Source organism: Eleginops maclovinus, chromosome 18 (genome assembly GCF_036324505.1).
Source record: "Eleginops maclovinus isolate JMC-PN-2008 ecotype Puerto Natales chromosome 18, JC_Emac_rtc_rv5, whole genome shotgun sequence".
NCBI classification, from domain to species: domain Eukaryota; kingdom Metazoa; phylum Chordata; class Actinopteri; order Perciformes; family Eleginopidae; genus Eleginops; species Eleginops maclovinus.
Window position 1 is genome coordinate 25,424,939 of NC_086366.1, and position 12,171 is coordinate 25,437,109.

The 12,171-nt window shown below is 40.1% G+C and overlaps 1 protein-coding gene across 1 annotated transcript in view; it reads left to right on the forward strand.

The window, feature by feature from the left end:
- Positions 1-11,147, forward strand: part of tyw1 (tRNA-yW synthesizing protein 1 homolog (S. cerevisiae)) — an 88,264-nt gene extending 77,117 nt beyond the window's left edge. Inside the window, exon 16 of the mRNA XM_063907686.1 lies at positions 9,433-11,147. Coding sequence (XP_063763756.1) covers positions 9,433-9,654 — 222 coding nt within the window. The 3' untranslated portion in view covers positions 9,655-11,147. The remainder of the gene's footprint in view (positions 1-9,432) is intronic.
- Positions 11,148-12,171: the final 1,024 nt, after the last annotated feature.

A 12,171-nucleotide genomic window follows, 5' to 3' on the forward strand; every position in this document is an offset into this window, starting at 1 on the left:
GTCCGAGCTGCTTTAATGTGAATCATTTTTGATTTTTTTAGCAAGTACATACATTTCTGAGACTTGGTGATGTGCCTTTTTCTACCAAGTTGTCACATTTTGTAGTCCAAATGTTTAAGTATAATTAGCAGATTCATCAATAATAAGAACAATTATTAGCTTTTTTATAAAAGGCATTTGTTGCAATTCATGTTGCTTGCAAGTAATACACTTGCAGTAATTTATGTCAATTTTAACAAAGAGACAAACCCATAAGTAATACTCATACGCTGATCTAGATTGTGTGCCTTTTTTGTTTGGCAATATGCTGTTATATATTTATATTTGTTAGACTTAGCTGTGTCAAATTTAGCATAATCATGAGGTGACATTCATTAATATATAGTGGTCTAACTACCCTGTACTTGTTAAATTCAGAAATTGCAGCACAACAATTCAAAAAAATAGTTTGAACTTAAAAGGTAGACTACATTTTGTATCGTGTTAGGTGCAGCTTACTGACTGCTGCTCTTCTTGCACATTAGCATTTCTAAGTTGTGGTCATAGGATACAGTTTAGCATCCCTCTAGTGAATAATGTGTACCTGGTGTACTGCTTTGCATCTGTTGTGATTCTGCTGCAGTTCTTTTCAGACACAAACACACACATCCTTCATCTCCATTTTTTGCTCTCCTGACAGCTCAGAAACTCACTGCACCTTTTTAAATTGGTGTTTTGATTCAGTCTTGTTTTATCATTTAAATGTACTTAATTCAAGCAACCCCTGTCTGCTTCCCTTTTGGAATTTGCAACCATCTCAGTGGTTTAGTCTGACCGCGGTTCAGAGAGAGGATCAGTTGGTGGTGGGTTCTGCCAAGGCAACTGCCTATCAATGATTAATGAATGGTGATGAACTGCCATCCTGGCTCTCTCTGACAGGGTAGAAACTAAGCCAACTACGCACCCACACCTCAATATGTAGTCAGTTTATTTAAGCTGCCAGACTCCCAATCCTTTTTTGTTTTTGTTTATCTGAACTTTATTTTAACAAGACTTTATACAAATGTATTTTCATCTGGGGTGTCTGTAGGCAACTCATGGCCCCATTGCCTGGAGGGAAAACAGGAAGAGGAAGTATGCACATTATTGTCAAGTCCCTAAGTTTTCTACCACACATTAAAATGCTTTTATGTAAAGTAAACAGTCCAAAGAAGCCTAGTGCATCTTGCTTCTGTAATACAAGTTCAAGATTTAGCTGAGACTATTTTGCAGAACAAATCATATGAAGTTGCTGCTCTGGATCTGAATTTTCATTTTGCTTTGTGCAATGTAACAAAGTATACACTAAAAATCTAAATTTTACTCCAAAGATGTCACAGTTTGTTGATTCAATTTCATTAAATAGAAACAGCTCCGAAAAAGATCATTTCAGAATTAAATTATTACCTGATGAAGTTTTAAAAAATGCTAGACTTCTCTTTTCCAGCACACTTTTTAGGTGTAAAACTTTTTTTTCCGAACTGCTAAAATATATAATAATACTTTTTGGATTCCCTCTGTCCTCTATGCTAGCAAGTATAAATGTCCATTAGCATTACTCATGGGTATTTCTGAGACATGATGCCTTTTTCACTAAGTTGTCTTATTCTGTAAACAAAATGATTAGTCAAAGATAATCAGCATCTCTTCAATAATGACACACTATTTATAGGTATGTCTTTGAGTTGAGTTCATTTTTATTTATTTTATTCTTTAAACTACTTATAACATTTCTCTGTGTTGGAATTCAACCGACACCGGAATAGAATACATGCCATACATGTAGAGATTTAGATTTAAGAACAATTTGAAGTGGTCTTTTAATTTTTTCCAGAGCTGTATATGTTACTAGCATGTAATGAACAAGCACTTTTGAAGGGTGAAGTTGTTACATAAAAAAAAGGGAGAGCCAGACCAGTGGAAACCAGCTATTCATTTAAAGTATCCTCCTATTTTACTGTAAATGGGACCAGGATTTGCATAACATATATGTATGTTGAATTGCAAAAGAAACTACATTTTGAGACCATAAACTTGTTTTTAAAAAAAGTCTACTGAGGGAATAAATCAAGTGAGAAGTGGGTTTATTTTCTCATAAGACTTCATAAACATCTTACGTATTTTTTGAGACCTTTGGATTTTCGCCCTGCTAGGATAAATTTCAAATACAACCGCTACCACACTGGCCTCACTTTACATGTTTGTCTGTTTCATTGCAAGTTGAACTCTTGCCTGCTTTACAAAAATAATGTAAAATGTGGACACTGTTATGTTGCACAAAATAAATCACATTTTATAATTATAGTTTATACTGCACTACTTGTTTTAGTTTAGCTGGAAACCACATAACTTTTTTAGATTTGGCTCAAACTGAAATATCTTTACAAATGTTTGTGCAATGTCCAGTGTAAGGAAAGGAAATTGTTGTCACCAGACGATGAATCCTGACGGCTTTGGTGAGTTTTCCTCAAGCATCACTGTTTGTTTCGTCTTTATCGTTTTGAATGAAGTCCCTCAGGACGAATTGTAATAACTATCCTCATCGACTTCTTACCTAGCGTCACAAATTAGATCAAAAATGTTAAGTTGTCCAATTCCTTACCTTAAAGGTCTCCTATTATGCTATATTTGAACAATATATTGTAGGGCCATATCTATACAAAACGTTTTTGTTTTTGTTTTGCTTAAAATACCAAACAGATCCCCCATTGTAGCATGCCTCATCCTCCTCTATTTCAGCCCTGTTCTTGAAGTGCTGATTCTGTGACTGTCGCTTTAAATCTGAGCTGACCTGAAGCTGGCCACGCCCTTTTGGAGCGTCATGCAGCTCTCTCTCCTCTGTGAAAGTTTTCTACTGGGAGAAGATACTCAGCTAAATGCTGCCGTGATTAAACCCCATGTTATGTTCCAAACCACATCCAGCATTATTTCTGAAACACTTCTCAGTGTTTACCACTAGAACAGAGACATTATATGTATTATATAAACAACAACTCTAAGTCCCTCCTGCAGACATCCTGCTGAACACACAGACACACAGAGGTGCTGCGGAGGGGGTTCAGCTCAAGACTGTTTATGGGGGACAATAGGTTGGGACGTGTCACGTGGGCGGGACGTTGCCAAGATCTTAATGTAAAGCCAGCCCACATTTTGGTTATGACGTCATAACCGAAGCAAATCTGGATCAGCTCGTTTGTACCCCCGTTTTTAGAGATGTGGGTACAGGTCAAGAGAGAGGATTGTATTTTCTGACACTTTGTGAATCTCCTTTCACACCGGGGACACATATTCATGTATGAAAGAGAGCAGAAAGTGCATTTTGCATAATAGGGGACCTTTAATAGCTGCAAAACAAATGCCATTATCATCAATTTCAGCTGCAGCAAATCAGCATTTTAACATTGTAAGCAAGTTATTCTAACCTCTACATAACTACGGTGTTATTATGTGTATGATAGATTGCATGTTCCTCAACAGTGCAGTTTACAAGACAAAAAAAACAAAAACAATAATAAAAATAAAAAGAGTGCAAACTCAGGTGTTCAATAGTCTTATGGCCTTTGGGATGAATCTTGACAGCATTCATCTATGCAGCTAGCTCCGTTTTAAAGCAGTATGCGCTCTGCATTCTGAAGGGTGTTTATTCTAAATTCCAATTTAGACATTCCCTTCTGGTTAAATAGACAAAATGACTTGCGTGCAAATGTATGTATTAGCTAGCGCTCCAACACATTGTACGTGACAGGCTAAGAGGCGGGACATCTCTAAGCAGTTGACCAATCAAAGCAGAGGTGGCTAGCTAACCAATCAGAGCAGGCTGGGCTCTGGTTTCAGACAGAGAGTGAGAATAGGTGCTGCAGCACAGGCAGTATGAGAAGAATAAAGAACTTTTTGAACATGAATAAGAAGGGAAATCATACTCTGTGAGAAATATGCATAACGTGAACTGCCAGCCTTCATCTATGCAGCTAGCTTGGTTGTAAATAATTACGCGCTCTGCATCCAATTCTAGAAATTCACTTCTGGTTCAATGGACAAAATGACTTGCGAGCAAATGTATATGTAACACAAACCAAATCATCATCACTATCATTACCTTCTCTGTGATGACACACAGACTCTCCAGCAGACAAAAGAGGTGTTTAAAAAGCCAGTTATTGACTTCATTCTTTTCATCCTCACATACCACAATCAGTACTTCCCGGAAACGATTTCTACCTTCCTCTTTTGTCCCTATCTTCTTCTCTATCATTCAAAAATAAACCACAGGACATTTGTGCAACAGCTCCTGACACCTTCAATCATTTGCACCTCCTCGCCTACAACTGTCAGTATGTCTTATTATACACACACACACACACACACACACTCTTCACAAATTCCCACTCCCTGCCGTCAGTCAGGCAGTGGCAGTATGAGTGCTTGTTGCTCTGCTGCAGCATCTATCTTCTGTAAACTAATAGCTCTGTCGTAGGCACCGTGAGAAAAATGAACAGCGTTTTGCACTCACTACGTCTTTTGAGGGCTTTTTTTACTGGCATCTATAATGGCCAGTCCGAGAATAACCAGAGCTAGAGAGCTTCGGTTTCAAACACACGCTGTACCTTCAATTATACTTTTTTTCCTCCAAGCTGTGTGTATCAAGAGTAGCCAGGGTATTATTGTAAAATGAAATGTTAAAGATGCTTTTTGTTTTTTTTCCCTTTCCTGTAGTGTGTACATATACGTTTTAGTGCATGTAAATGGTCTTCAAAGGCTAAAATCCCATCCCCCCCCTGCCTGAAATGCCTCCGTTGGAATCGTTTGTTTACTACCGAAACAAAATGACATCACTATGTAACCCTCACACTTCTATTGGCTGGCGCTCCGAAGCATTGTACATGATAGGCTAAAGGGCGGGACATCTCTAAGCAGTTGAACAATAACAAAACAGCTGGTCAGCTAACCAATCAGAGCAGACTGGGCTCTGGTTTCAGACAGAGGGTGAAAAGAGGGCAGTATCTGAAAAATAAAGAGCTTTTGAACATTGATAAGAAGGGAAATGGTACTTAAATTTATGCTTAAACGGAAAGAAAACTGATGCAGGATGAAAAATAAATGATGTTTTATTTTATTTGTTCATCCTGACTACACAGATACTGAAAACTTTTTTTTATTATCATTTTGACTTAGTTACTCTCCATTTCTAGGCAGTCATCAATAATCCAGTAGAGTTTTGGACCTGAAGGTTTGTTTAAGGTTCCTCCTGCAAAGGGAGTGGGATATTTTTCCGTGAATGTTTTTGTGCAGTGCAGTCTCAGCAGGTAGAGAATCCGGAATAAGAAGTCCTCCTAGCTTTTATGTTAACTTATATAACTGAAAAGCTGAAATGCATCACAGGAAAGAGCAGATCAGTCTCATTGTGAGTGAATGTGTGTGCGTGCATACTTACTGCAATTTCTCAGATCTTCGAGTTCCAGTTGGATGATATCGGTGTTTGATGTAGTTCTTTATAAGACATCAGAGCTGTGTGTGTGTGTGTGTGTGTGTGTGTGTGTGTGTGTGTGTGTGTGTGTGTGTGTGTGTGTGTGTGTGTGTGTGTGTGTGTGTGTGTGTGTGTGTGTGTGTGTGTGTGTGTGTGTGTGTGTGTGTGTGTGTGTGTAGATCCTCCCTGCACATCATCATCATTAGTTCCTTTTTAACTCCTGGGTTCTTCCCGTTGACAGGCATTCCTCTAGCTCCCTCACCCCTCATTCTACTTTCTCTGCCATGCTTTCTCCTCTCTTTCATCTCTCCTTCCCTTCCCCAATCTTTTCCCCCTTATCCTCCATTCTCTCCAATCCTTATCAGTCTCATTTCTCTCAGAGGAGGCTGTAATGAAACGACACAGTCACAGAGATAATCCTTTATTGACTTACAAATCCGTAGCCCTGTTGTGTCTCCGAGGGAAGTTAACCCTTTTTGCGCTCAAATATCTAATCAAATAATACTCACCATCAGGAACACAAATGTCTTTAAAGACGTATAGTAATTGCCCTTCCATCTGGCAGATCATGACACTGAGTTTTAAGCTAGTCAACATGAACAGAAAGACCTCTCCTTAATACAAACTAGTACAGAGCCCATTCGGCATGTGTCTCTGCTTCTTTGGTTTAGAATTGAGTTTTTACAGGCAATTTTAGTAGCAACACTACAGAGGAAGCATCATGAGAGAAATGAATCTGTTATGGCCTCAGTCAAGCATTCAATCAATCAATAAAAGTACTTTATTAATCCGTCTGGGAAATTATCAGCCCGAAAGCCATCAAAGGAAAAGGTTGTTGCTGAAAACTTTGTTGATGGAAAGGTTTCCCGAGCAGTCTGAAAGCCAACGATGCAAACGTTGTCATCAGTTAAAGGATATCCCATCGAGCCATGTTTCCATAAAGCACAGTACACTACTCTCAAGTTATTCCGTCTGACTCCTGGCCAACGCAGTTACCCCGTATCAACCAGTGATCTTCTGTTGCAGACGATGAGAGGGGGGAGAACCAACATATATATCTTCTTTTCGCCATGAGTCATCACAAAGAAATCTATCGTCTCTTGAGTTTATCCAGCATCTTGTGTGTCCTCCAGATTTGTCTTTAGCTTGATTAGCATCTCTGCGGTGTAAACAAAACACTGGCAGCAAAACTAAATCTCTCTCTACAAGAATGTTAAGAGATGGCACAGCTTAAAAAGTTACTAATAGTCGTCAGAGGTTTTTCTACAAAAATATAGTATGAGGGTGCTCACGTCACTTCTTAACAAAGTTCCGTCCCCGCCCACTTTCCCGCGAAAATACTGCATTAGAGCGAAGCAGAAAATGAGTCATATTTTGAACTTAAACAACAAATACATCAACAGTTCCAGTTTCTTTACCTCTACAGTAAAAAGGAGAGTAAAAGAAAGGATGTAATTCAGAAATCTCAGTGTCAGCGTAAGCCTGCTGCACTCATCCATCGGCAGACCCACCGGACATCCATTCCCTATTTATTCTCCGTAAAAATTAAGCTGTCTCTGCCGTCTGATGCTCTATCTGACACCATCTTCATATTTCTGGACTCATTATACAGTTTTTAACCAACAGAAATATTGTTTTCTGGCATCATTTTGTTACGGGGAAAATCAACATTAAAAGTAATAATGTAGGTTATACATCATTTTTTGGGCCAACTTCAACGGACAGTCCAACTCAAAGACTACGTATAAGTACGTATATTTAATAAATTGTTCCCCCTTTTGGGCACCAGTTTCTCGGTAATCGTCTTGACAGAGCGATGCCGTCATGGAAAGACTTTAATTTAATTTTCCGAGAACAGAGGAGATGTGAAGGTCTTTCATTAGTTCTCTGTAAATGTGTGTGTGGGGAAGTACTTTACAGCTCATTGGCACGTGCACATAAAGACGGCGGCTCCTGTGGCGCTCGGTGAACGATCCGTTCTCAGCGATCCTCAGCAAAGGCGCTGTCAGTAAAAAACAACCGGCACGGTTTTGTTGCTTAGAGATTGAAAGTGTTTGAAGAGACGCCGGCTAAACAAACATCATTACCAGAAACATTAACTCCCAATAGGCCCCCCCCCCCCCATTTCTCAGGCCTCATTAGCAATGCAATGGGTTTCTCTTCTCTAATGGCCGAGGCAGGCGAAGGCATCTGCAGTCTCAACGCTGTGACTTCCTCAGAGGGCCGGTGTGTCTGGGAGGACAGTCTTTAACTTGCCAGATAAATGTTAGCCCTTTATGAGTGCTTTTGTGTCATCCTTATGAAAGTCTGGATGTAATATCGGTGCTTTCCCCCTCCCCGTGTGAGCAAGATGTTTGGCTCACAGTGAGCCTGAGAGTTTTAAAGAAGCTTTGCTCACGGGGCTCTAGGAACAGCAGGCCTGGACCTGAAGGAGCTTTTGGATGCTAAATGTTGAGAGCTAAAAGCAAAACATCTGTCCCCAGGGGTAACTACGCACCACTTGGATGCTGTCAAAATAAAACCCATGAGTGATCAAACAAAAAAAGGCTCCGGATTTTCAACACGCTGCTTCAGAGCAGAGGGGTGTGCTGTACCTACTGAGCTTGCTCTCTGTTCCTTCCCAGTGTTCCTGTGCAAACCACGAAGTTAACAAAGTAGTGTATCGATTGGGGGGCACTGTCGCATTCTGGGGAATCAAAGGTTTTTACTTTTTTACACCTTCTGTCCATTTTTCCCTTCTTTTTCCTCTTTAACAAGTTAGATGCCAGGTGCGAGGGGTGATTGATAAAAAGGAGGATGTGAGGAGGTGGAGCTAGTGAATCTATTTAAAGATTAAACTTATCGCAAGAGGCAGATTTGGTGTCTTTGATCACGTTTAAAAAATATATTTTGGTTCAATTTAGGACACCAAACACTTTCTTACTTTCTTCGCTTAGTAATTGTCCATTCTTTCTATGTTTATCCAAGCGTATGGCTTACGTCCATTTGTATAAATTGTGCTATAAAGATAAAGTTTGATATTCTGTACTAGCTTTTGTGCTCATGTGCGGGTCATTTTAAACGTTTTTAAAACAAATGACTTAAATTTCACTCTGCGTAATGTTTCAAATACACCTTTAGAGATCTTACTTTTCACTTTTACAGATCAATACATTAGACAGAGGTAATGATTTGATTGCTTTTCACCATAGTGAAAGGTAGATATGTTAAAAAAATCAGTGTTGAAAGCATTATGATGTTTTGCCTGCTAGCTCTTATCTGTGTTTATTCAAGTGCTTTTAATGTTGTATCTGGGCCCTAATATGTGCTGTACTTGTGCTTTGAATATGCTCTTTTTTTATGCCATCAACCTGCCAAGAACTGCAGGTGAACATTTACATTTATAGCTAAATTTGGCACATCTACATGATGGACTGAAGTGCTCATGTAAATGACTGGTTGATTAACCTTTCTTCAGGGGACTGTTTTTGCTCATGTTCATATCAGTGTGTAATGTTTCTCCTGGGACATGTCTCCATGCTTTAATGTTCAGAAAGCTCTTTATGTTTCTCATCCTGCCTGTGCTGCAGCACCTCTTTCCACCCTCTGTCTGAAACCAGGGCCCTGTCTGCTCTGATTGGTTGGCTGGCCGGCTCTGTTGTGATTGGTCAACAGTTTAGAGATGTCCCGCCTCTTAGCCAATCACCTACAATATGTTGGAGTGCAAGCCAATAGAAGTGCAAGTGTTAGTGATGTCACTATGTTAACAAACAAAGGAGTCCAATGGAGGCGTTTCAGACGGGGGGTGTGTGGGAAGAAAGCTCCCTCTGGAGGAAACACAGGAATTTTAGCCTTTGCAGACCACTTACATATACAAAAACCTAAAGAACGCTCTGCTAAATCAGTGTTTAAACGTGTAAAACCAATGATCGCTTAACTACCTCCTGTCCCTCTTTTCTGTGTGTTTTCAGTTCAGGGTGGATGGTGAGTGGTGGACATGGATCGACTACGAGCGTTTCCAGGAATTGGTCCAGGCTCAGGAGGAGAGTGGGGGGCAGCAGGGCTTCTCAGCCCTGGACTACATGGCCAAGACCCCCAGCTGGGCTCTGTTCGGAGCCAATGAGCAGGGCTTCGACCCCGCCGAAACGCGCTTCCAACGGCGCCACAAAACCAAAGACATTTCAGGATGCTGATAGATGTGAGGGAGGGAAAAGAACGAGGACTTACTTCCATAGAAAGAAAATAGGGTTCTGTTTCTTTATCCCAATCTTCTTTGGGTTCAAAGTTTCTGTAGCTGGAAAGCTTTTTTACTGACTCCACAGTTTCACTTAAACTCTTTCTCCCTCTTTCCATTTCTCTTCAATTTGGATCCTTCATTTCGTTGGCTTGATCTGCCAAAAACTGACAGTCAATTCCACTTCCGAGACATTCCCCTTCAGATTCACTTTAAGAGCTTCTCTCGCCTCCTCTAATATGTACATAAATCTTTGATACGTTTCTTTTTTTTACGGGGTCATTATTGTAAATGTCAATGACTTTGATCTTTTAATCTATCTGGCAGCGCTGGGGAAGGTTAACTCTGTTGAAGTAGATCCCGTGTATGGTTTCATCATCATCAGTTCTGACATTTGGTTTTAATCCAGCTGCTAGTTATTCAGCTCGGGACATGATTAGCATATGAGGAGGAGCTCTTCTCCTCATGTTGTCTGTGGGAGCGCTTTCCCAGACACCTTTCCTCCTCATTAGGGCTGCCGCTGTTTTTACTCCGTGGTGAGGCTCTCCAGCTGTAAGAGAAATGCATCAAGGCTGCGTCTCCGCTGGGATTTGGGATTATTAACGCTCTCTTTGTGGATTCTTTTTTGCAAAGTTGCCCAATCCAACAAGTCTCAGCTTCGCTTGGTTTCCTTCGTTTTGCTGAGGTGCTTTGCAGTAAAGACAGGTGGTTCTTCCGTCATCACAAATAACTCTGGATTATTAATAGAAGAAAAATTGGGCAAGGTTTTAAAGAAATTCAACATTATTTATCTAAAAATGAGAAATAATGTTGCAGAATCAACGTTAAATTACTGATGGAATACTGTAAAAAAAAAAAAAGTTAGCAGTAGTAGTAGCATTAGTAGCTCTGCTTTAATAAAGTGTACTAAATGGACTGCAAAAGATTGGTGCAGTGAAGACATATTTTTTAACCTGACCATGAAGTTAGCATAACAAGCACTCCCCTTCTACAAAATCCAATGGGATTTCGGATTATTGCAGCAAACAGGCTCTGTGCTAAACACACGTTTATGATACTTCACACGTTTTGTTCAGCAGGATAGTCTCCACAAGGAGGTGAACTGGGACCTCTCCAAGTCCAGACTCTATTTTTACATCTGCTCGGGGACTTGAACCGGCGACCTTCACCTCACAGTCCAAGCCCCAACTGACTGAGCCACTGCCAGACCATGTCCAGCGCAGTAATGTTTAATAGTCTTATTAGTCACTTGTAAGCAACCGCCGTTTTATGATACATAAAAGCTTCAGACATTTACCTGCGGAGTTTTTACTGACGTACTTTATACCGTAGAACAAAACGTGAGGATGCTAACTTATTTCATCCTTCACCACTCTATTGTATCACTGTTTGGTATTGCAGTTCGGTAAAGAATACATTTAATATAACGTTTTGACATAGAATTGAGATTACTGAATTCTGTCTCATGGCAATCTGCAACACTTTGAATACATTCATCTAACTTTAAAATTTAACCTGTCTTATCCACATGCCACCAACCAGGATAAGGCATGAATTTGAAGAAGAGCATCATAGGAAGTGATGCAGCGTTAATTATGGGGAACTCCTCCTCGAGTCTCCAGGCTGCCAGGACGAAGCCTGCACTGATATTGTAGTGAATCCAGGTGTATAATTCCATCGTATTTGAATGTACATTTAAATGTTAATGTTGACGTTTGTATTTGTTTTAATTCAATGTAAATCCAGTTGTCAATGTTTCGTTTTGATTTGTAGGATCTCTCTGTGAGAAACAGTGGGGGTGGGGAATAAATCACTATAATAAACACATGTGGAACGATCTCCTTTGTCACTTGTGAATGTCAGATGCGGCATATGAACAAACAGGTGCATCAGAGCCTGTGTGTCCTGCTGTATTGCTTTCCTCTCTTCCTTTTTTAGTGGCGACACAGTGGGAAGTTGACATTTGGAGAGTGCAGTAATTGTGCGGAGGCTGCGTGGGCTGCACTTAGAGCCCGACACAAGAGCTCCAACTGAACAAGGAATCAGGCAAAGGTGAGTTCAAAAGAAAAGCAACACTACACCAGCTCCAGCTGTACTCTTTAAATGTAACCCTTTTGCCGTGGTGGAAGGTTAGGAAATGTGAAATTGCAGTGAGTTGGAAGTATTTCCTCAGGGGGCAAAGTCTTCCGAGATTTTTTTTTGTTAGCAACATAGAATTACATATCTTGTTATATAATATGATATACATCGGAGAGAGGGCTTGTATTAGCTGATTATAACAATAACGTCATAACTGAGCAAGGCACATAAACTGTGACTGCAACTGCAAACTGTATCATCGATGGTTTTCTCTCTGAAGTTTGTTTTGTCCATAAGGTAGAGTGCCTTGCCTCCTGTGGAAATGCACATACCGTTTGACCTTTGCTTTGTTTTCTGCATCACAAAGTTAGAGCTGTGAAGACATAAACAACTCGCA